At 40.4% G+C, this 26,596-nt stretch overlaps 1 protein-coding gene across 1 annotated transcript in view; it reads left to right on the forward strand.

Annotated features, from left to right (window-relative positions):
* Positions 1-17,882: 17,882 nt before the first annotated feature.
* Positions 17,883-26,596, forward strand: part of etv4 (ETS variant transcription factor 4) — a 38,858-nt gene continuing 30,144 nt past the window's right edge. Inside the window, exons 1-4 of the mRNA XM_085416967.1 lie at positions 17,883-18,053; positions 18,657-18,747; positions 18,891-18,938; positions 25,366-25,419. Coding sequence (XP_085273093.1) covers positions 17,997-18,053; positions 18,657-18,747; positions 18,891-18,938; positions 25,366-25,419 — 250 coding nt within the window. The 5' untranslated portion in view covers positions 17,883-17,996. The remainder of the gene's footprint in view (positions 18,054-18,656; positions 18,748-18,890; positions 18,939-25,365; positions 25,420-26,596) is intronic.

Here is a 26,596-nt window from a genome sequence, read left to right on the forward strand (position 1 = left end):
CAATCTTTAAACAAGGACTCTGGGGAAATCTGGTATTATAGTCCTAAGTTGTTCTTATTTATTTTTGTTTCGATTTCAATTAACTTTCAAGCATGTGCTCCAAGTGCTGGTTGTATTAATACATTCAACCAAGATGACAAATACAAACTCTAAAGACATTAACTGTGGGCTTTTATTTTCTCATGTCTTTGATTTCTTTTCACTTCAAGAAAACTCCAAACAAACCAAAGTGCGTCACCGCAGTGTGAGAACGTTAGTCTGTTTATTGGCCAGATACGTCTGTGGCGGGAGCAACAAAAGTAAATACAGGAAGAAGATGCTCTGTTCTGGATTTACTCCCAGCATTTAAATTTATCTGGCAGTGTGTACTCTTCATGTCTATGGTCTGTTGCATTCCACAATTCAAAGCATCTTCAGTTACAGTAAGGTGTTTAGCTGAAATTTGAAGTATTCACCTAGTAGTGGGGTCAGCTCTAGGTTACATTCTCACCATAAAAAAATATTTTTGAAGTAGACCAAGACCAATTCCTCCAAGGGGTCTCTGTGAGGTTGTTTGGGTCCACACCCAGACCCCGAGTACATTTACTATATTCAGATTTGCACAAATGGACCAGAGTTTAAACAAACTGAACAGCAGAGATGTGAAAGCACCTTTAATTTTATAAGGGCTGTAGCAGATTTCTTGTTTTAAGCTTTTATTTTATTTCAGGATAAAATAATCTTGTGGCTCTTTTGTGCAAGCTATTTAGGGTACCTGTTAGCAACAGCTGAGTAGACTGATGCGAAACGTGTGCAGGTGTTGTCCTATATTTATGTGGCAGAACTCGGAAAACTGGAGGTCTAAGATTCAAGGTTACTAATAAATATTTCTACTTAAACCATCTCTTCTAGCTTTAACCAAGCACAAAACATCAGCTTCCTGTCACGGTCCTGGGTCGGGTCGACCCAGTATTTTGAGTTTCTTATGTTTTGGTTTATTTTGCATTATGGATTAGTTATTCTCTGGTGATACTGTTTTGATTACAATTATATTCTGATTCTTTAGTTATCTGATGATGATGTTGATGATGATTATTTCTGGTTTAGGTTTTGTTATCTTGCCCTTATGTTTGGTTTAGGTTGCCTGTGCTTAGTCTTCTCTGCCCGTATGTCCCTCTGTTTGTCCATGACGTCATTATGCCTGTTTACGAGTCTGTCTCTGTCTGGCGTGTGCTTCCTGTTTTATTTTGTAGGTCTGTGCCCTTTGTCAGTGCGTTCAGCTTTGTGCTCTCCCTGTCTCGTCAGTGTAATCAACGTCAGCCGTGTCTCCCAGCTGTTTCCTCTTTGCTCCGTTCACCTCTTGTATTTAGTGTCTGTGTCTTCCCCTACTCGGTGTCGCATCGTTAACGTCTGTTTACCCTCGCTTCCTCCGTGTGCTCCGTTTGCCAGCCAGCCTTCCTGCCTACTCATTCCGTTCTTCCAGTTTAGTTAGTGTTTTTCTGTTCTGCTTCTTACCAGCAATAAAGCTGTGTGTTTTGAATTACTTCCGCCTCAGTGAGTCCTGCATTTTGGGTCCTCTCTTCCTGCCTGCCCACACTCAGACATGACACTTCCTAGCTAAAAGTCAAGTGTGCACCTTTCAAGCACTGCATTCTTCCCTCTTTTAAAGTGTAAATACTCGTAAATGTAATTTACAATCTTAAAAATATTAGGAGCAAAACAACAGATATGACGGTTTAGATGAAAGTCTTGAGAGAATTTGGTCTTTTTCACTTTTTTACTTTTGCTTTAGCTTCCAAATATGTTTAACTAACTATGTCACTTTAATAATTATTATTATCATGAATATGTCCGTCTATCTAATCAGTTGCAGTCCACATGAAATCCAATCAAATATGATGTCGGGTATAGACAGATGTGTCCTGATAAATGACAAACCCTGATTAGAATTGAACATGCATAATGTCACATAGAGCTCTATTTAGAGAAACTGTTTATAAGTTGCGCACTTACTTCTGGGGACAAACTGTTTTACTTCACTTGGAATTTATTGTATCAGGAAACCCAATAAGTAAACAGTATATGTTTATTGGTTACACTGGCTAAGCACATTTTCAGTATCAGGTCAAAGTCCCAAAGTCTACATTCATACAGCCCCTCCTATCAAGTCTCAGACAGCTCAAGACTGTCCTGTGAAATCAGCAGGAGCTTAAATGCTTCTTAACCAGTTATAAACATTGCATAGGTTCATAGAAGACAGAAGTTAAAAGTTGGCATTGATGGACCCCAAGTTATTAATACCTACGTACGTCTGCAAGCATTCATTTTAACAAGGCTTTATTAGCTTAATATCGATTTAAGCTGATTTGACACATGCATTGCAGACCTGAACTTTTTTGTGCATGATCCAACTGAGCTGCATGGGAGAGTACAAAAGCCTGATTCAGTTAGATCTAACATAAAATGGTCTTAAATGAACTTAGTACCCAAAGGCTGTGTCATGTTAGACTTTTGTAATCTAAGAATAGAGCAGGGAACTGTCGTCTATTCTTACATGGCCAGTAAATTCACAGCAAGCATGTAGGGCATCCTGTTTCCTCCCTCCTGCATGCTCCATTGATGCAGCACCCTCACCAAAATCAAACGAAATATTACCAGTAATATTAGTATTGCATTTAATTCATTTTTGTGATGACTACTTTGTGGTTATTTCAACACTTTTCCTAAATTCTGCTCAGTGTCTTGCGACACTAACAGACTAAAATAGAAGCCCCCAACTACTAGAAATTCATTTTTATTGTTACTGACAGGCATCCAGCATGTGTCAAAGAATATTTTTCATTGATGCAAAATTGTAGAATCTCCACTCCCAAGGACAAAGCTTATGTCAGAGGCCCTTAAACCACATCCTATCTGCTCCTGGACAATCAGATCTACATACAGTGCATACTCCTCTATCAAGGGCAGTCATTCACATTCCTGCTCTGGTGATGGCCCAGATGGCACAGGATGGCATGGGTGCTAGTCTGACATAGCCTGGTGGAGAACTTCAAAGACAGTGTGGCGTGCCAGGCATTTCATACATGTGGAGCATTAGCTGATTCTTACAGGTGCAAAAGGTCACCTTGTGTCTTTGGACTTCCTGTGACAGTTGTTTGCAGGGTGTGTGTGAATGTGTGTTTGAAGAGGGGCATCTCTGTAGTGATGGTAGGGATGTCTCATGTGATTTACTTTTTAACTATAGCTGCAACTTCCATGTTTAAACATATTTAATATCTAATAATACTTTATTTGTCATTGTTTGAAAATAAAGGCAACATTTGATCTAGAAACATTATGGTTTTAGATAAAGAACATCAGAGTGAAATATCTCGACAACTACTGGATGGATTGCGATGAAAATTTACAGACAGTTATGGTCTCCAAATAATAAATCCCAACAACTAGAAGGCTGAAAGAGAGGATTTGGTTATGTTCACATATTTCACGCATGTTTCACGTATGAACTAAAGAAATTGTTGGGAGAATTAGAACGGGAAGTTTCTTTTGCTTGAATGTAGCTTACAAGGGGAACGATTCCCTGGAAATATTTCAGGATCATCTGCCTCCATCTCACATGTCCTTCTTTCCTACATCCACAAATCTTCTCTATGGTCTCGCTTCCTCCTGTCAGGCAGCTCCATGTTCAGCATCCCATGCATTTAGATATTTAAAAGTCATGGTTGTACACTGTTTATTTACCATACACCTTTTAAATGAAATATTATTGTAAAATGTGAATATAAATTTTGATGTTTTTGACAGGACACAGGCTGAAATGTTGAAAAGTATGGTTGCCGAGTACACTACCAACCTATGAGGTATAATGTTAGTTGCATTATGTTAGCTTAACCTCCTAGGACCTGGCGAACCACATTTGTGGACATCACATTTTGGGTTATTTAGACCAAAATACTCAATTTTGCTCAACAAGGGCCTGATATCCACTTAAAAGGACATTATAGTGCTACTGTTCTATCTAAATTTAAAACAAATATCCTCGTATGTGGCTCTCATTTTTCTTAGAAACAAAAATTAGGTAAAAGAAATAAATAAATCTGGTAATTCTTTGTTTTTACATTTTACAGAACCCCAAGCAGCCCAAATTTCAAAGAGAAATTAAAAATGTATGCCGTGGAAGAGTTCAGGTCTTAGGAGGTTAAGCATTTATATAATGTTAGCAGATACTGTCAGCAGTTTAACCTATGAAGCATTGTTGATTAGGACGGACCGTAATCCACTTGCAACATTTGCAGAGGATAGACGAGGACATTTTCAGGCAAACCATAAATTGTAGTCCACCGAAAAAAAGATTGGTGCTGTCATAAAACCCGTTACTTATTTCCATCTATCCTTTACATTACAGTCATATTGTGGCAGCAGTTTGCTATTGTCACTAAAAGCACCGCTTGCCACTGTACTTACTGAAACTGTAGCTGGCTCCAATTTACTGGTGCGTCCATTCACCAGTAACAATGACTTGTGCTTATTTTTAGCGGTGTGCACATATCCATTGTGGATCAACCTTCTTTCAAAGTAAACTAATGGGAGACCAGCGTGCGAGGGAAGCTGTCACTGGTTCTACTTTCACTTCTCCGAGATTAGTTATGATCTGCGCTTTGTTTCAAAACCCATTTAGCTTTAGCAAATAAATGAGCGTCAGTGAATTAGCATTGCAACAGATGAGTTTCCTCTTGATAACCACATTGAGCAACATGTGTGATGTAGAGGAGATCGAGTAATAAAACTACTTTAGTACATCATCAAGGAAATCTCTGACAATGAAAACAGAAGCTAAATCGACCAGGTGCAGGCTCAGCAGCACTTTCAGATTAGCATCTGTGAGAAATCACTTGGTCCAGCAGTTTTTATAAACACTCCCCCGCCAGTGTTCACCGTCACTCCCTTGTAGATATTGACAATCACACACTGTGTAATATGGATGATTTTTTAAATTAATATATTTTATTTTATTTTTAAAATCAAGATTTAGGCTTGTGTTTCAGAGGTCATGAACAGCTGTTTTGTTGTTTGTTTTATTGTTTTTGTTTTCAGAGCTGCATAATCCTCATAGGACAGCAACAAACATCATTTATAGGATATGATGCTGAACATTAAACAGAATATAAAGTATTTTAAATGAGATAAACTTTAAATATATGCAGGAGTAATATTGATCATTTAACACTGATGTGAATCTTTTTTCTGCAGAGGAATTATTTTTACTTTGTATACTTTATGCACACGTTTTGTGCGTACTGAAGTGTAGTTTAAATAAAATTCCTCCACTACTTGTTGCTGTCAGCTACTAGTCAATAGTTTTTGGTAAAATAACAGGTGTTTATTTAGCTATACAAGTAATCAATATTGTACAATTCCTGACTTTCAGGTTTTGAAACTTAAATAAGTCTATCGCTTTTTAACCAAACTCCTTAGACTACCTGGATGACTGAGAACCTACACAGAGATATCCAGCCAGGAAGGAGTGCAGAAAAATGAAGATGTCCATGCAGACTGCAGACAGTCAGCATAAAGGGTTTGTTTTAATCTGATCTGACTTGTCTTGTTAAATTGTTAAATAGTGGACGGAGAAGATTTTATTTGTCTGTATTTTGTGTGGAAAAAAAATCTACACTGACAACAAAGAATATACAGAATCATACAGAAACTTTAAGACATTCCTTGGGATAGTTTTCCCTGACCCTCACATCCTATTAAACTCACAATCACCCATAGTAGGACATCTGCGGTCAAGCTGCGTTATCAGGTCTCCTAGTACCGGATAAACCCAAACTAAACACAACCACCCACTTGTTCAGGCCTCCAAACAGGCTTGTGTGTTGTTTTGGTGGAAAGATCTGGAGGCATTGTTTACACCACAGAGTTAACAAGGATTGAGAGTCATTACAAGCAGGAATCCAAGAAAATTAGACAGGCCCCCTTGTGAAAACAGCACAATACAGGGTTGCAAAACCATGAAACCCCAGCAGAAAATGTGGAGCACAGCTCAGGAAAGCTAAAATAACTTGTTATTAATCTGTTTTTGTTCTTTCGATCTCAATGCCAGGCATCCCATAACAGACATCTTTATCATCAGTATGCCAAACAGTCCTACCATCTACATGTCCTGCCTTTGATTTAACAGAGGAGGTTTTGATGAAGGGGAGCCCATGCCCCGAGGCCAGCCCCACTGGTTTTCCCCTTGTATGGATAGATAAACCAGCTGCAGCCCTATAAATGACATAACATGGGATTTTTTTGTCTCCTGAAATTAGCATGGAAATGAAGTGGAAAATGGGATATAAATGGAAATGTGGGTGAAGAGGGGGCTGCTGGCAACAATAAGAGGGTTTACTCAAAACCAGCCCGATGTGAGCAGTGGGAGAGTCAGAGAAAGAGACATAACAAGGCTCTTCTGTGTCTTCTCAAAGCTATTCTGCTTTTAGAACAAAACAGCGTCTCCCACAACTGACTTTGGTCTCCATGATGGATGTCTGGCTAGTAATAGAAGCCCAGTTTTATGGTGTTGGTATGTCAACCATGGATAAAAACGCATTTGAATGTATCTTTAACAGTCTATAAATGACCGGATGCAATAGCAAGTGGTTTATGTTGCGAATAATAAGTAAAAATATCCTCCTTCTTTAAAGAATAATTAGTTGTGATAATCTTTTGTATGTTTTTGCCATAATATAGAGAGTGTAGACTCGGTCATCATCGTGCTTAAAAACTCAAAACACCAGATTAACTTAATCTACTTTACTTTCTTCCTTTTGCACAAATGACTGAATCTGAATATCACAGTTCTTTCAACATTTTATTAACTTTTTCTTCTTCTTTTATTTATTTACTTTTGATTTTGGTATGACACCGTGTAAAAATAACATGCACACTATCATCCATGATGAGGAATCTGCATTTGGGAGCATGTTTGGTTTAGTTGACCACCCCTTTCAGTTGGCTGTCTGTAGGCAAATACCACTGCAAACAGACCCGACTGTGGTAGCATAAATTAAGCATTAGGAGTACGAATGCACTGGAGCTTTATCTCTTAGCCTTACCTTAACCTCCTAGGACCTGGCGTCCACATCTGTGGACATCACATTTTGGGTTATTTAGACCAAAATACTCAATTTTGCTCTACAAGGGTCTGATATCCACTTACGAGGACATTATACTGCTACTGTTCTATCAGAATTTTAAACAAATATCCTCATATGTGGCTCTCATTTTTCTTAGAAACAAAAATTAGGTTAAAAAAAATATCTGGTAATTCTTTGTTTTTACATTCATCGGGTCCCAATCAGCTCAAATATCAAAGAAAAATTAAAAATGCATGCCGTGGAAGAGTTCAGGTCTTAGGAGGTTAATGCAAATGTCCATGCCTCCATAGACTGGCCTTTAAAAAAAAGTTGATATCACCCAGCCGTTTAAGTACTGCAGCGGTTAGCACTGGCACCTCACAGCAAGAGGGCAGAGTCGATTTGAATTCAATCTGGGACCTTTACGTGTGCATTTGGTCTGTTCTTCTTAAGTCTGCGTGGAATCTCTCTGGTGTCACCAGCTTCCTCCAACAGTCCAAAGATGTACATGGTGTTAGGTTAAGTGGTGATTGTAAAAGATTGTAAGGACATACAGGAGAAAAACACAAATAAAATCAAATAACAAATAAATACGGCATAGATTACATTTATGTTTATGATATATTCTCCCATTTCAAAGCATTAAAATTGGTATTTTCCAATGTGTATGTATGTGTGTGTGTGAGTGGGAGTATCTCTGTGGGGGAGACTTTAGAGTCAGCTTTGTGTTTGTGTTCCTGGCAGCTCAGCTGGGACGGTGCAGCTGCATGGCAGCCACTTACAGGGCCACCAGTCAAAAACAACCCTATAAATGCTATTGTGCTCACCTGATTGATCTTTCACAAGCTCAGGGCAGGCCAGACAGGCTGACTTTGGAGAGGAATGGCAGGGAATGGTTGGTGAACAAACAAGCGAGCCAGTGTCTGCAGCAGAGGAGGTTGGGCCGCAGGTGGCGAGGAGGCACGCTTGGGTTGGCGCACTAGCCTTCGTCAGATGCCAACAGTGACATTTCCTGACTATGGCTATACACAAGCAGGCATCCCAGCAACGGTGCAGCGTCCTGGGGGGAATGAAGAAAAGGACCTTGGGTGGATTTTACAGCACACATGGGCAAAGGAGGAGGGGGAGTGCACATACATGGTAGTATGCATTAAACATGAAACAGACACTTCCTCATAAACACACAACCTCTTTTAACCTCTCTCTTTTCACAGACGCACCTCCGATGAAGCTCATCTGCTGCAGCTGAGGCGAGTGAAGCCTGTCTTTGGTGCTGGCTGCACATCACTGCCAGGAATTCCACAGGGTGGTGCACGGGTGGGAAATCACTTGGTATGTCTCTGTGGTCTAAAACCCAGCAGGCAGTAACAATCCTCTGCACATTGCCAAAAGGCGTAAATCAAAATCCTGGAACCAGCCTCAGAGTTAAGAACCAAACATGTCAAGCAAAGTGAATCACAAATCAGCTCTCAGCTTTCTTGTACATACAGGCTCAAATGCAGCATGATCACCATCAGTTTGTCAAAGCGTAGCAACGTGATATAGTCTTTTAACGCCTTAAACAATAGGATCTTTTCAGGAAGGTTCCAAGTTTCAATAATCCCGCATGACCTTTGGAGGAAGTGTCCTGTAAAATCATACAGCAAACATAGCTGGCTCTATTTTGTCTAGAGTTATTTTCAGGTATGTATTGTTTGCAAAGGAAATTGTCCTGGATGTAAATCAGGCACCTTGGGTTTTGCACAGGCAGGACACGAGGCAGCCCTGGGGGGGTCTAGATTTGGCAACATAGCATACTAAGGATGTGAGATAGTCAGGAGCGGAGGTGGAGCTGATATTATTTTTGGTCACCTTGGGGGGAAAAAACTGGAAAAGGTGTCTTACATGTTGCAAGGACATGTAGGACATGCACACAGGCAGTACACACAGTTGTTCTTGTTTGCATTATGAAGGATTTTCCAGTTGGCATGGCATGTCAGAGAGGCTGCTCTTCCTTGCAAGCCTATTCCATATTCCAAACAAACCGAGCTCCCTGTTAGCTTCCAGCCTCAGAGTGTTTGTTTTAACGGTCCACTGTCCGTGAAGACATCTGATGTATGCTTCAAGATATAGAAGAATGGCTATTTTATTTCTGTTTTGCACTGGAAAGTTTGAGTTTGGGCCATTCAGAAGATTAGAATATACAAACACCAGAAGGATTATGAAATACACTTTTCTACTGCCAGGTTGGACCGTTTTACCTTCAGAACTGCCTTAACTGTTCATGGCACAGATTCAACAAGGTGCTGGAAGCATTCCTCAGTCATTTTGGTAATACTGACAAAAGTGCAGCAGATTTGTTGGCTGCATACCAATAACGGGAACCAAACAATGCTTTGGTGCATAAGCAATGCTCAGATGGTACCGAGGAGCCTAAAGTGTGCCCAGAAAATATCCCTCACAGCATTGCATCGTCACGTCCAGCCTGAACCTGACCTTTCCATCCAAATGCATCAGCATAAATCGATCAGGCAACGCTTTTCCAGTCTTCTGTTGTCCAATTTTGGTGAGCATGTGTGAACTGTAGTCTCAGTTTCCTGTTCTTATATGATAGGAGTGGCACTCGGTGTGATCTTCTTCTGCTTTTCTCTGTTTTTTCCCAGTAGATCAGCAGTTTCTGAAATACTCAAACAACCCGTAAGTTTTTGATTCAGTCATGTTTGCATAAATATTTAAATATTTAGTACTGATTAAATATTTAAACGTTTGCATAAATATTTACTTAAGTAGCACTTAATCACAACAATAAGGCTTTTGTGGACCAAAGAAATCTTTTCATTGTTCCAATATTTCTTGGCGAAAGTCTTCGCTTCCTTGTGTATCGTCACTTCACACAATTCCTTAGAAGCCCATTTTTCTTTTCATGCTCTGACTCCAGTGACTAATGTTGGTGTGATGGGAATGGTCTAGACATAAGCAAATATTATTGCAGTGTCGGCATATCTGGAAAAAAAATCCATGTAAACATGAGCTGAGCAAGTAACACTAAGGAGAGATGGACCAACAAGGAAGGCTTCACAAAGCAATTTTTACTCACATTTCTTCTTAATTTGCAATCTTTGGTGCTCACACACAGTGAGCACAAGTAATTCAGAGAGAAAATTAGGAAACTGAGAGTTCAGTAAGTTCTCTCTTGTCCTGTCTTCATTCCTTTCCCATGCTATAAATATTTACATGAATATTCTGCTCCAATTACGTACCTGCATGTGTTTTCTGAGCCTCTACTCTGCTTCCTTTAAATTCACTGTGTTCTGTCACTGTCCCTTTCAGGCCCTCCTCCTCCCACTCTCCAAGTCATTCAGATTGTCCAGAAAAATATCCACTTACTCAGCTCTACCACCAGTGGGTTATAGTCACTATCACCTAACTTCATCTGGGATAATGCTCTATGGTGTTGCATCTCATGGGAGTCAAACCACCACATTTTGCATACCTGGCTAAAACACTACTTTTACAAGTCCATTGTCAGCATGGAAGCCACAAAAGACAACAAACACATGTGGTTGTTGCTACGCTAACCTCCAGCTCCACCTTAGCATCCCTGTTCTCAGTAGAATCAGAAGAATTACTAAGAATACACTGTTACCCTCACTTAGACCTGTTTGATCAGCCATTTGAAAACACTTTAAATTTTGAGAACCTTACAACGCTATAGATAGAAACTCTATGATCCAGTGATCCACTACAGGCAAGAACTTTGTGACAGCAGAGAGGAAGAGCTCACTTTTAATAGGAAGACATCTGCAGTAGGGAGCACAGCCAGATGGGTATTGTTAGAGAAATAAGAAGAGACAAAAGAGGAAGACAGAGAGACGACTAAAAGGACAAAGCACACACTGGGGAAGAGTGAAGGCCGACTGGTTGAAATGACATGGCATACTAGCATATAAATGCATGGAGGGGAAAAAAGGAGCATAGAGGAGAGATCCTCAGAGGAGGTCTCTCAGCAGGATAACTAAAGGATGATTTAAGGTCGTCTGATCCAGCCTTAAGCTTTCTCAAGAAGGAAGGTTTAAAGCCTGATCTTAAAAGTAGAGAGGGTCTCTACCCCCTGAACCCAGAGTGGTTACAGAGGGTATCTATCCCCTGAAACCAAACTGAGCGAGGAGCCTGACATAATCTATTTTAACTAAAGTGAGTGAAGACAGTAAAAAGAATGAACAAATAAACATAGTTTTATTTGCAGGGAAGATTTGCAAGCATAGATTGAACCCATATGTTTTAGTTTTGGATTCCCCTTAACAACCACTGCCCAGCAAAGCAGAACAATAGCTGTTATGGGGAATCTATTACATTCCCAGTAAAGCTGCAGCTGCTGCATGCAAACTGTCGACAAATGCTTGGTGGAAATGGGCAGCTTTGTGAAATAAACTGACAATGAAGGTTGCTGGCAAACCCACATATATACACAGGATGTGTTGAATTCATATTACTCAAGTAATGGAGACCAGGGTCAGAGTGTTTTTGTCAGAGAATGACTAATGGCTGGCAAGTGCTCAGGGTGGCGGCTCATCACATAACATTAGGAAGTAGAGTTAATATTTAAATCACTTCATCTTCATTTACAGCATAGAAGACAAGTCAACAAATACCATATCAACAACAAACTGCTTTAAACTTTAAAAAGGTGCTCTCTATTTAAATGTCATTGCAAATGTTTTGATTTTAAAAGAAGAGACAATTCTATTCTATCCTGGTATATCAGAATAAATAAATCTGTGTTTTTTGTTTTTTATTCCCAAGTTAATGTTTTCCTACTAAGTCACAGGCTTTCAACAACTACGCTTTCACCTTCCCCTAATATGCTACATATACCCCATAACTGTTAAACCCACTCTACTAGGTTGGACTTCAGAATTGCCTCACTTCTTTTTGGCATAGATTCAACAAGGTGCTGGAAACGTTCCTCAGAGATTTTGGTTCATATTGACATGATAGCATCAGAGTTGCGTTAGACAGTTGCTGCAGATTTGTTGGATGCTCATTCATGGTGTGAATCTCATGTTCAAACACATCCCAAAGGTGCTCTATTGGATCGTGGTCTGTGACTGTGGATGCCATTTAACTACAGTAAACTCATTGTTATGTTCAATAAACTGGTTTGATATCATCTAAGGTCACTCACTGTGGTCATAAAGGGATGGACACGTCAGTAATAATACTCAGGTAGGCTCTCACATATGAATGATGCTCAACTGGTTCTAATGAGCCTAAAATGTGTGAAGTTTCCCACACTATTATACCACCACAGCCTGAACCACTGATACGAGGCAGAATGGATCCATATTTCTATGTCACTCAAAGCAGATTCTGACCCTGCGATCTGAATGTTGCAACAGAAATAAAGACTCATCAGACCAGGCAACATTTTTCCAATCTTCAATTGTCCAATTTTGGTGATCCTGCATGTATTAATACATTAATACATGCATAAGAGTTGGTGAGGGAAACTCTGTAGTATGGGTGTGATTGTTTTGATTATGCATCGTGATTCCAGTAAATCCTCGTGTGATGTTGCCCTTGTTTTATCAGAGTTCATTTTATGTTTATCAGTCACTATCAGCCTTATCAGGAGCGAGGGAGGAGAGAGGAAAGACAGAGAGGTGTTGTCGACGGCCCTTCCACACACACCCATCCCCCCACAGACGCCTTCTGCCCCCTCGTCTCCCTCTGCATCAGTTTGTCATTCCCGTCATGCATTTATGCTTTGATTTCGTTCTTTATTGAAAGCATTTCACTCTTTTGGAAAACTTTCTGCCCATCTTTCCTCCATTTCAACACACCTCACTTCTTCTCTCCCCATAGCGGCAACAGCTAAAGCTATAATAACATTTCATCCATCCATCAAGCACAGCCAGCTTTGATCAATAAGCACTTTGAGTCCACTCTGCAGCACCGCACTGAACTTAAAATGTCTCCCCTCTGTCTCTGTTAGTACTTATCTCTCTGCTGACAAAGCTATATTAGACTGAAGGGTGGATGACTATTACAATAGATTTCACAATGCTTTTCAGCACTATGCGTGTGTATGTGTGTTCTGTAAATGAAATAGATGGGAGGTGATCTATAGCCACTGCCCATGTGCTTCACTTCTCCATTCATCCTAAAGGACCTAAAGAAGTTGTAAATCTTGCATAAGCTGTAGCAACAGAACTGTATCAGCACAACGCTAAATGTAGGTGTATCACTGTGTAGGTACTTAACGTGCTGTTTCTGCTCCTTTCTCCTCTTTTATCCAATTTGAGGAAGTCGAATTAAAAACATGTGTGCTTTCCGAGCACGTGCCACATCTCCAAAGTCAACTTTTTTTTTTCCATGGTGCATTGTCTGGAAGCACATGTGACAGTTCCCACTTTAGATGTAAAAATGTTGACTCGTGGGTGAAAAGTAACAGTAAGCCAAAGAGAGAGGGGGTTTCCATGTGAGGATTTTGAAATAACAGCGTCGTTTTTCACATCTGAAAAGTTCATTTTGCATAAAGAAAGAGATCATTTACAAACACAAAGATCGTCTTTTTCACAGGGAAAATGGGGAATTTTCACATGTCTTCCGGTCACGTGGATTGTCACATCTGACTTATTTTTGCAGGTATTTGCCAATACTCTGTGGTAACGGCACCATAATGTTGAGTGTTGCTTTAATAAAGCGCAGTGTAGTGCAACCATCAGCAAAAAATCTTTGTTTTTTTCCAACCGGTCACTGGAAAAGAGCTGGTTATGTAAAGCCCGGGCTTTTTAGGTTGTGACTTCTCTGGGGAACACTGGTGAGCTTTCTATGTTGGGTTTGACTCATACGTTTTCGGCCTGTTTTTGCTTTTTCTGTTGTTGTTGCTGGGGGGGGGTTGGTTTTGTGTGCGTTTCAAACATTGCTTTTAATACTGACATGAACAATTAAATCAAAAGATTTTAGATGTTTTAAAATATAGGTAATGTTAGAGTCTATGGGTTTTTCTCATTTTTAAGCATTTTCAGTTTGACCTTCTTTGCTATTGAGAAGCTCCAGGTTTTTGATTAGTAGTTGTATCGAGTCAATTCCAGTTTGTTTCTGTATTTTTTCCTATTTTTCTAGTTTAGTGTTTATGAAGCTTGTCATTTGAGATTTGTTCCTTATATTTTGGTATAATGTTTTTGTCTCCCCAGCATCCTTCGTTCAGTGAGTTTTCTTAGTTTAAACCTCTAGTTATTTCCTATTTTACTTTGTTAATTATCAGTTAATCTCTTGTATCTAAATCTGAGTTTGACTGCCTTACCCATGGTTGTCTTTATTGCCTTCACCTGTGTCCCCTTTGCCCCAGCTGTCTCCACTTCCCCAATTACTCCATGAGTATAAATAGTCCAGACCGTTCTCTTAAATTTTTGTATCTGGAGAAGGGTAGTGTACTGAGAATTTGAAGGTTTTTACAGTAGGTGCCTGGACAACAATGTAATGCCAGATGTGCAGAAGTTGGATTATAACATGCAAATCTTAACTCGCTACAAGAGCTTCTTACATTTTTGCTTAATGCAGGTAATATAAATGAGGACAGCCTGTGAAAAATATCCATTTATTATAAAGTTTGGAAATTAAAAAACAACATTAACACACACACACACACACACACACACAGGGCCATGTTTATTAGGTGTGTACCTGTGCACCCGCTTTGGACTCTAGATCAACCTGAATAAAAAGTTTGCTTCGTTTTCAGTTACATCTACCTGCTCTTGTGACCACAGGTGCAAGATTCATGGTTTAGCAAGCTATATCAAGATGGAAGTCAGAGCTTTGTTGTCACAAAAGCGGCTGACCTTCTACCTGGCTACATCACCGTGATAAACTACTGAGTACTTAACCTGGTCAGCAAGCAAGTTATAGTCAGGTTCAAAATCAACTGACACTGACTGTTATATTCACAGCATGTTTTCAGTGCATTGTCGTTGTTTTATAGGTGCAAGTTCTCAGGATTCTTCTCATAGTGTTTGTAAAATAGTTGCATTTTATGTTCTTTATAGATTTTTCATCATCGACCACTGATCGGAGTAGGTGGCACTCATTGGGATCATTTTGTGCAGAAGAGTCATATGACGGCCATTTTTATGTAAGTGCATACGGACCCTGAAGCAGAAAGCCCTGCTTAAGAAATAGAGAGCTAACAATCATCACCATGATACCCATTATTGCCAACTGGAGTTTCATGTTTTGTTGAGCTAGTGAAGGCAAAGAAACCCTGGCTATGTTGAACATCATTTGCAGTATAGCCCTCTGCATTTGGGTTCTTTATCCTGTGAACTTGACAAATACAATGACATTTGTATACCACAAGTTTACCCTCAGTGTTTTGCATATTAGCGTTCTGACTGACACTAGACACAAGTAGGATTGTCTAAAGAGATAAGGTTAGCTAAGTGAACACCAGTGTACCAAATATTCTAGTGAACAAGTGCTTAGTACACGTTATCAGAAACCACAAAAGCCACTCTTGAAGTGGTGCTAGAGGAAAGTTAAAAGGATAACAATATCAGACAGATCCATCCTCTTTAGCCCACAACTTAACGTATAGAACTTCTTGAGATATTTTACTGGATACGTCAAAACGTGGAGTAACCAGTAGAGGTATATGAAACAAATGACAGAATTTGTTTGGGATCATAAATCTTGGTTGAGTATTTAGCTGCAGTGCATATAACTGTTGGTACATATTGACCCAAATGGCCTGATATGTTGAAATGACTTGTATTTATGGATAAACAGCACACCCATTTTCATAACTCACACTGTGTGTTATCACAATTCATTTTTGCTTTTTATGTTTTATTTGACGATATACACTACGGACAAATGACTAATGAGAACCTACGCCTGTCTAAGCTGTAGTCTTTTGACCTATTTAAGGTCATACACTGACACACACGTTGAAAATCCATCAAAACAACACGTAAAACATCCCTGAAGCTGCGTGCTTTTATAGGCAAATCCATAATGGATGCAGAATATCAACCTCCCCTAGTTTATGCAGTTTGAGATCCAACAAAGATTGCAAAGGTATGCTGTGTCTTACGCAAAAGAAAAACAAAATTGTGTAACTTGATGGGGGGGGTTTTTCACCACTTTACTTTCATCTTCCAGCATTTTGAGGGGCATCAAACCCTGACTTGAGACCCACTGTACCATCTTATAGAAGAGCACTGAGCGGCTTAAATTCAATTAAATTATCAGAATCTTTTCTAATTTCCTTGAGTCTGTGTTCCTGTTCAGTGGTGAAACTGCTCAGTGCTACTGTAGCAGTACAGAGCAGAGCTGATGCAATATTTATAGCCTGTTGTGTACATCTAAATGTGCATCTAAATATCATTAAGCAGGAAATAACCTGTACAGTATCCCTTGTTATGGAGACTGAATATCAACAGAGGAGAAATGAGGACGAGGAGGGTGCACATGCTCTTATAAGGCTCATTGCTGTATCTCTGAATCTCGTTCACCACTGAAACTAAACGCAAATCCCTTTAGGACTTGATTTCCTGTCTCTTGACTGGCCTCTCTCTGTTTTTTCAAACTGTTTCTGTGGCTTTAATTTGGCAAAATAGTTTCATAAGCAGTGAGCACTTCCCCATTCTCTCAGCCCCGAAGAGCTTTAAATCCTGTGGTTATCATGTGGCGTAGAGTTAAAACCACAAAAACGTAAGAATCCTTAATCCTGAATTCATTTGCGTCACTTTTTTAAAGCTTATTTTGATCTATGTAACTCCTGCAGGGCTAGTTCCACTTTTTCCTGGCCTGGCTGTGATCTCTTGTTATAAATATGGGGGAGAGACATGAAATGAGGTAAACAACATGAGGTTCTTTGAGTTTGTCTGGGCAGAAAAGAAAAACATGTCAGGACTTTCGTGCCAGGGCAGGTTTTTATGAATGGACGGGGTTTTTTTTCCTCTCTCTTTTTTGTGAATGAAAAACAACTGGAAAATCCAGTATAAAAGCTAACAGCCTGCCGAGATATGATTGGCTGCTAAGACCCAAACTCCACCTACGGTTGCTAGGATCCTGACTACCAGGCCTCTGATTGGCTAATAGAGGGGACCGAGACTTCATTCATAAGCCAGTGTATTCATCCGGACAAAGGCAAGAAATTCGAGCTCTTGAAGAGGAAATCCACCAATCACGAGTCTCTCTGGACCGAGCCAGAAAAGCACGTCTCCATATTACCCCCAAATCATCTATGCTGGAGAAGTGACAGCACAGCTGGCGTTCAAAGTCACCACACTTCGGTATAAACTTTATCTAAGAGCGTGCGTCAATCAAATCGGGTTTAGTTTAGTTGTTGCCTCTCGACAACACACGCTCACAAAAAATCCAACATCTGTTTTCCCCTCGCAGTTTCTTACAAAAAAAAAGTGGAGCCTGGCAATCTGGGCAGACGTGGCAAAAAGCCCACGAAATGTCTCAAATACACACATCTTATATGTTGTGCACTTTTCTAAACATCCGAAGTGTTTTTGAACCAGAAAGGGGAACTTTTTTGCGCACATTAACTAACAAAGCTGCATCCTTCTGCAAATACAAGTAAATAGGTGGTTGCTCGGGTTTTTTTTTTTTTGTTGTTGTTGTTGTTGTTGTTTTTAACTTTACCTGAAACTTGCAATCTGTCGAGCTGTCTGTCACACTCACACAGACACACACAAACGCAAAAAGAAGATTTGTAAAGAGGGCCGCAGCCCGCTGGGTAATCACTCGCCATCGCTTCCCCTTGGCATTTTTTGTGAATGGAGCTCATTATGCATGCAGCCTCCACGCAGCTCCATTCACAAGCAGCGCTCCCTCCTCTCTCTGCAGGCTGCGTGGATCTCACTCAACTCAGCCTAAATGACCACAAACGGTTAACGGATGGATTATAAGATGGATGGATATCTGGACCAGCAAGTGCCTTACACTTTAGCAAATGTACGTATATTCGGATTAACTCTCCACTTCTCTTTTGCCTGGTTTTTTACGTTTCTGCTACCGGGTTTTGTTTTTGTTTTTTACATTTCTCTCGGCGTCGCGTCTGCACGAGTTTTGGCTGGAGCAGCTGTGTGTGCGTGCGCGCGATAGGAAACTGTTTGTCAAGCCGCTTAAAACTATGAAAAAAAACCCCACTCAAAGTAAAGGATATAATGTGGCGCATTTAATGTTTGTCCGCGGGGTTTCTTACGTGAACGAGTTTGTTTGGAGAACGTGTCAATGTGTGCCAAATGGTCACGTCGTTCAGACGCATACGGCGCGTTTGTTTTTCCAAGATTGCCTCCACAACTGGGAAATCAGTTGTTTTCAGTGGAGCTTGACGCTCACCAACTGCAGTAGGATCTCATTTGTAATCCATGACACTGTTATCATTATTATTATCATCATCATCAGTCCAAGTGGTAGCTTTTGCATCACTTCATGCCATTTTTCCTGGCCATAGTAAAGAGCTGTTAACTGCTTTGACACTGATGTGCTTAAAATGCCCTGTTGGGAGTCCATTTCTCACTTCTTTTCCTCTCTTAACCTCTATGGCTTTTGCAGAAGTCGCAAGGAAATGGGCCCCTAAATAGACTGTTGATGGCAGCGAAAAGGAAATACATGGACACAGAATTGCCCCCTCAGGAATCTGAAGGTAAAGTGAAAGAGTAGAAGTTTTGTCCTCTGGTCTTTTTACATGTTATACATCATGATGTATGGTTAGTGTCAGTCAGTCTGTGTCATAGCTACTGTGTGTCGATGAATATTCACTCTTTGTTTTTCTGTCTTTCTGTTCAGACCTCTTCCAGGATTTAAGCCAGCTCCAAGAGACGTGGCTCACAGAAGGTGAGACTTGGCTGACTCTTAATGTATAATTTCTGTGATGTGACTTTGACAGCCGTGGGGGTTGATGCTACATGTGTCTGGACAGATCTGTAACCACTGAAACCACAAAGAATCGTTTTATTTGATACTAAGATTTGCTTGAAACATTCTGAGACTACTACAGATATGCATGGCTCCCTGTTTTTTGTGCTTATGCCACAACATTTTGCACTTTTATTGAACTGCTTTCAAACTTTATGACAAAGCTAATCGGGTTAGTTTTGCTGCCATACAGGATCTCGATTTTTCTGACTCAACACACATGCTCATAAAATACTCAGAATCCCCCCCACCTCCAAAAAGTGAACACAGACGGGACATTATTAGCTTTGAGCATACCCTATTTTGGCCATGTTGGCATGTAGTATGCGTGCGAGTTAGGGGCCAATGCAAACAAACAGGCTGTTTGGCTTGTGTCACTCAAAGGCGCATAGCGATGAAATGAGGCCCAGTCAGAGGTGATTGTCAGCTAGTAGACTTAATAAGTGCACTGATGACGTGAGCTGCAATGGAGTAATTATACTGTATGTCAAGAGGGGGAAAACAACACAACCAGTGAGTCACTGAGTGGGTTATTTTTTTTTAGTGGTAACCTGGAGCACAGCAGTGGCAGGACAGTGAGTTTAAATTTGCAGAAAAGCTGCAAGTAAATTGAGAAGATCATCACTGGGTGTGAATTTTGTTGTGTCAATTGCTTTGATGGGGAAGATTAATAAAATATGCCATTCACTCCAATGTGAGCCAGAACAACCTGATAAATGCTGCTTAAGGTCATTTTCTACTCTGTTTGCTTACTTGAATGTTTGAACTTCACCATGCAGAATGAATGTGCAGACGATTAAAGTTGGACGCTTTTTTTTAATGTTTGTCTGCTGCATATGCACAAAACTAAGGGTGGTCTAATATGCAGTGAGAGGGTACTTTTCCTTGAAGTTGGAGATGCGTTATATTCCTCAGTTAAATTTGGGAATTGAAAAATATTAATGTGTTCATAGGCTCAAGATTGTTTCATGCGCTGTGCTTTGAATTTTGGGGACAGTCGTGCACAAATTATTGCTCCGAGCAGTGTTTTTTAGTGTCTTTGGTTTCTTTCTAAACTATGGTTCTCAAAGGTTTGAGGGCTAAAGCCAAAGGGTCAATTTATTTATGAGTACATTTAAAAAACAGGGATTTACTAAGGTGCTATATAAGTAAAAATGCATTAAAATAACATTAAAAAAATGGATATCAGTCAGGTTTAAAAGCCAATGAATGAAAATAGAATATACAAATAAAGACAGTTTGTGCCACACTTTAGGATCAGCTCCTGTTAATTTAGTTTGCCATCAATGGAAAACTCATGATGTATCATTAAAACATGTATGCCTATAGATAGATGGATAGATATAGTGTCCATCACGTCCTCTCACGTCATCTTTGGGCCAATAGAAAGCTTTGATACATTAACCTATAAAGAAGTTAATCACTTTTCTCAAAGAGCAACAAACCTTCCTGTTGCTATGTAGATCAATTAGCCAGCTCATTTTGACACTATGGACTCAACCCCTAGTAGGACAAAATGCCCTACTAGGGGATATTTTCATCTCCGTTGTGTTTCCCGATGCACATAAAGTGGTAGTAGTTGTTTTACGTTTTTTGTTTTTTGTTTTTTTTTTTAAATATTACTTAGTCATGTACAACTGTAAAATAAGCCAAAGCAAAGGGGGATATGAATAAAACTGCTGGTGTAGCTCAGTCAAATAAGGCAGCCAAAATTATATTTTAGTCATCATTTCATGGAAAGTGGTAGCTAGCAACTCCTCCTTAACGACACTGTGCATGCAGTGAAAGAGTGATCGGGGAGTAGCGTGCAGTCTGTCATGTTTCTTAGTCACAAAAAAATGCTTTAAAAAAATATTGTTCTCTAGTTGGCTAATCTAGTCTAAGCCCATGTTTAATCAGCATCTGTTAACATTTTGGTCGACCAGTTAACTCATTTAGTAGGATGAAAAGAGTCTTTTTTTTTTCCTTCCATGTTCCCCCCCCCAAAAAATGTAAAATCTCTTGTAAACATATTTTTGGTGGAACCTGAATGTGATCAATGTGTGTCTTTTGACTTGATTAAGGATCGTTGGATTACTTTTAACAGTCAAATGGGACCCATTCTGAGTCATCTGTAGTACATAGGAGAATAAGGGAGGTGAAGCAACTTTGATCTGAGACCTTGTGGAAAGCGCTTGTGTCTGCCCAAACAGCAGATGGATATTTAAATAGATCCTACTTCTGAGCCAGCTACTGTTTACAGCAAACAATGTCGTTTCCACGTTAGCTTCCACACCTTTTCACATGCGGCGTCAAATACCTGCAATTTCTCTTCACACCAGCGTCTCGCTTTAACAAAAAGACAAGACCCCAAACCAATAAAGTGCAACGATGAAAGTCACTTCAAAGCTGAGGCCCTATTTGTATTCACACATTTGGCTATTAAAGGCCACACTTAAATGTACCTTCTCCACTTACCTCCAGTGGTGTTAAGCCATTTAGATATCTTTGCCAACAACTTTACTACATAGAAGCTAAATTAAGTTTAGTTTGTGGCGCTCACAGTCTTGAAATGTTGCTTCCCAGATACAGTGTTGTGGTTACGCTGACTAATTCACGGGGCCTTTTTAGTTCGCATAGCAACTTCCTACCAAAGAAACGGTCCCTTTGAAATCTGATAATGGACGTTTGACTGTTTCAATCTCAGTTTTTCAGATATTTAAGTCACTTGTAGAGTTTTCTCTAGAGATCCTGGAACAATAAAACCTAAAACTGTCTGCATGGCTAAACACCACAGAAAGCAACATTTAAAGTGAAAATTAGGCCCTTTCTATAATTAGATAAACCAGGCGTTTAAAGGAATTTAAAACATTGTTTGGCAGCTTATTGTTGAGTCACAGAGAGTGAAGGAGGGGGTGGGGGAAAGACCAAACGAAGTGTGTAAGTGTAACTTTATCAAAGTGTTATTTAACCCTAAGTATGGGGCTTGTTTTCAGCTTTCAGCTAAGACCTCTCCTTTCCTGTTGCATTAATTAAAGACCTTATCATGAGTGATTGCAGTTGTGAGGGATTCACCGAGGTTGTAAAAGCTGGTTTGCTGGAGGGATTTTTTTTTTTCTACCAAAGGAGAGCGGAAGCAGGAGTGAGACAAAAAGGGTGAAGCGCTGAATGGCAGGAGTTCAGGAGCTTGTCACATCTTGTCTGATTTCTGGGCCTTTAGGTTTGTATGTCTGTAGCTGTTTAGCTCCTCCCAGGATCTCCCACTGTGAGAAGAAAGGGGGGGGGGAAGTCATTCAAGGTGCCTGGAAGCATCGAGGAGAACATGCGTCTGTGCCCGAATAAACACACTTTCCTTCTTGTGCTGACTTGCATCTCAAAGTCCCTGATGAGGTGTTCCTGGAAACAAATCAGATACACGTGCAAGCGCTCATACGCACACAGGAAAGTGTGCAGACACAAACACACACACAAACACACAGGATGATGCCTGATGCTCATCATTTGTTTTCCCTCTCCCGCGTTTCTACGAGGTCCAGCATGTTCCGCTTTGGACATGTTGAAACTAGTGGAAATGATTGATTGTTGGATGTGCAGAACTAAATATTGGCCCCTGCTCTGTCTCATACGGCAGCTTTATTCCTCCCCCCTGAGGGCAAAAGACTGAAAAGTTAAAAGGGGGTAATATTATTATGGTATAGTAAACCACAGGATGCGGCATTATATAAGAAATCGATGTCATTTATCAGAACATGCTCCAAAACGGAGTCATCCGGTTTCCTCTGCACAGGAAGGAGGAGTGTGACAACAAGAAAGTGGATTTGAATTTCTTATTTCCTCTTTTTGTCCTCTGCCTCTGCTGCTCGCTCGCTGTCTGAGTTTTGTTGTCTCCACTGATGAAGTGAGAGAGCGAGCGATGAGGCCACTGAGGTCGAACGCTGGGTCAGATTGTGGTTCTTGGGTGAGGTTACAATCAAAGGTCCTGTTGCAGAGTTGCAGTGCCATCTGCAAATGTCTTTTTGTAAGGTAAAAAAAAGTTGCTCTTTATCTAAAAAGTAGATACTTTTCCTCTTTTTAGTGGGTAAATGATGCTTAAGTACCCACAGTGTGTTTTTTGTAGCTCATTACACCCCTGATTGGGTTCATGATATTTAATGATACCCATCAAATTTTCCTTACCAGTTAGGTTGTACCATGACATAAGTTTGAGTCCCAAGCAATGGAAACACTTAAAGTCCACACTCTTGTGTAGCTGGAGCATTGCCAGATTAAAAAGGTTGCGAGCTCTGGCTCTGCGCTACGATTAGGGTTAGGTCATTAACTCGAGGGTTGGCAAAAGAAATGCCAGTGCGTGTATCTGACCTCTTCACCCTTAGTAGGGTGTTGGCAGTCCAACGATTTAGGCTTTTCAACTGCGTTTGTGTGACTCAAAGTCCAAAGCTCCAAAAGGATAATTGTGAATGGGGTTTGGAAAGAGTAGCACAATAGCGTCTGTCTAGCTCTGCTGCACCTGGGCTTGGCGTCGCTGGCTCTGCTTATTCAGTTAGATCCTAGATGAGATTCATTATGAGAGAGTGCCTAATCAGGCCCACTGAAAATGTACACCACTGCAAGTCATTACAGATCAGATGAAGATATCACATATCACCGTATTGACTCGTCTATTTTTACAAATCAGTGTAAGTTGGGTGTATTTTGTTTCTTAGATGCAAACTTTTCTATCACTGAAAGGTAACTGAATATAATTTGGGTTAATATATTACTCACATTAAATAGTATTCACTCTCACATATGGAGGGCACTTTACTAAAGTCACATATCCATTGTCTCTAATGCCTTTTATCAATCTACACAATATTTGGGGGATTTAAATCACATCATGTAGCTTTTAATGGGACTGAAACTTGGCTGGAATTTGGGGATTTATGCTTGCAGATTCATTTTTATTTTAATCACTCACCGGCCACTTTAAGTATAACTGCTGCACAACCTTTTCAAGGGTTTACAGTGAACGGTGCAAAAAGCAAAAATAACCAACAAGCGGCTGTTCTCTGGGCAAAAATTCCTTCTTGATGTTAAAGGGATGAGATTGTTTTGAGGAAGGCAACAGTAACTCAAATAACCAGGCATGCAAAAGAGCATATCTTAACGCACAAGATACGAAACCTTCAAGTAGAAGACCACACCAGGAGTCGCTCCTGTCAGCTAGAAACAGGAAACTGAGGCTACAATTTGCAATAGCTCGAAAAAATCGGACAACAGAAAATTGTACAAACATCATCAGGTATGAGTTTCTGCTGTGACATTTAGATGGTGAGGTCAGAACTTGGTGTAAACATCACGAAAGCGTGGTAGCATCCTGCTTTATTACCGACTGAGCATTGTTTCAGTATCACGTCATATGGACCAAAGTCTCTGAGGAATGTTTCCATTGCCTTGTTGAATTTATGCCATGAAGAATGCAGTCCTGAAAGCAAAATGGGCTCCAACCCAGTGCTAGCAAGGTACACTTAATAAAGCGGTCGGTCAATGTAGCTCTATTATATTCAAGAGAATACAGCCAATATGGCACACCAAAACAATCTAGATACTTGATAACCCTACAAGCAAAAAGAAAATTATCTAGACTTGATTTTGTGGGGAACTATTCACGTAATCTTCACTTGCTCTTGTTTCGCTCTTCCACTTCTTCTTTTTGCTTTTAGTTTCCTTGTTTTCTCTCTACTTCTATTTTAAGCCAGTCGCCATCTCTGCAGAAGATGAAATCCAGACTGCTTTTAGATTGTTAGACAAAAGTCCCCAACTCTTTGGAAACAAATCAAAAAAGAAAAGAGCTGGTTTGTCACACCATGTGACAGATCTCTTCACTGGTTTGGCCAGAGCGGCTTGTATTGTCTGTTGGGATTTCGAGTAGAAACTAGATAACACCTGCCTGTTAGTGACGGGTTTGAGATGAGTGTTTTTAAAGAGGCGGAGGGAACTTTCACTTATAGACAAAAACATTGTGAAATCGAAGCGGGCAGGCTGGGTGGGGGAGTGGGGGGCTGAAGGACTTTATTTCCTCTATATAATAGTCTTAAAGCAAGGGCAAAGAAAAATTTGTATTTTCTCCGACTTGGTGTGACTGCTACAAATGCTACACAAAACCAGTTTGGCAGGTTAACATCTACAGTGTATCCATGTTGTTGTTTTATTGATTTATCGATGAGTAAACTGCTGGCATGCTACACACACAAATCATGAAGGTCACCTGAATGAGCACGACTCAGATTTCAAAGAAGAGAAGAAAGTTACACCATCAGAGATGAAAGAAAGGTAGAGAAATATTAGATTCTTGTCTAAAACACAATCTGTTTCTTCTTAATTTCAGCTCAGGTTCCTGACAGCGATGAGCAATTTGTTCCTGATTTCCATTCTGAGAACTGTGAGTACATTCAGTTTTTGTCCTTTAAACGAATGTCTGGAAATGCGCTCTGTGTCAGTTTCATAGAAAACAAAACTCTGGCCTTTTGACCACACTTTGTCACAAAATTTCAAATTCAATCAGTATTGAGTCATGTAACACACAGTGCTGTACATGCCCGTCTAACCCCATCTTTCTGCTTTGGCATTTAGCCTGTTCATATAATTCCTGTTGAATTTTGCATGTTACGAGAAAGACGGGATGAAAGCAGCGGTCAGATTTGGGCTGTGAAGCCACCAGAGGCTTACGTGGGGATACTGTAACTCGCTGATGTTACAGTAATCTCTTTGGGAGGCAAAGCTATGCAGAAACAGAGGGGCTAATGACCCAGTCAACATGGAGTGAGTTTGGATCCTGGCATTATGTCCTGCCGCCATCCATTTGCATGCCTTTGAAAAGTTGAATGGAGACGGCCCAGGAAACCAGTAAAAAAATTATTCAGGGCCCAGGTACAAAGATGGCCTTTTGTCCACATCGGAAGGTGTAAAATAGAAAAGCAAATTCCTGGGCTGCACAACTGAGCGCCTATTTGAATGAGTTTCCCTTTCTTGTTGTGTGTTTTAACAATGGCGATTCAGGATATGGGTGGGAGTACGTGTTGCTCTACAAACAGTTTTTTGTTTTTTTCGGCCCCATTCAGCACATTGAAGGCTTCTCCGTCTTAAGCAATGACACCGAAATGGCTGGAATCTTAAAGGAATCTTAAAGGGAACTTCTAGAATTAATCCCACCCCCTAAGTAAAACTGGCAGCTTTGGTTCCCGGTCAAAGGCGCTTCCTCCATGTGACTTTTGTGTGCAAACATCATGTGATTTAACCAGCTCCGTGTCACCACTGTTCAGCCCCTCGGTGACACATGCCCTGCGCAATATTGCCACTGTGTCGGCCGACAATGCGGAGGAGGATGTGCGGATGATCCCCGGGCCACACAGAGGTCATGTCTACTTAACCCCCTGGACTGTCAGCCAATCAGCTGTCAGGCCTCCACTAAGGGTTGACCTGGGTATGATTTGCAGGGTCAGCGGGGCTTCAATTTGACAGGCAGCTCACTTATACGCAGCAGAGACACTCCTGCGTTGACAGACAGTGTCCCTGCTGATCACGGTCAATAGCCGCTGAGTCCACTTAGAGCATCTCTA

This window comes from Rhamphochromis longiceps, linkage group LG8, assembly GCF_057381845.1.
Source record: "Rhamphochromis longiceps isolate RC_006_pf linkage group LG8, R_longiceps_female_GT1.1, whole genome shotgun sequence".
Taxonomy (NCBI): domain Eukaryota; kingdom Metazoa; phylum Chordata; class Actinopteri; order Cichliformes; family Cichlidae; genus Rhamphochromis; species Rhamphochromis longiceps.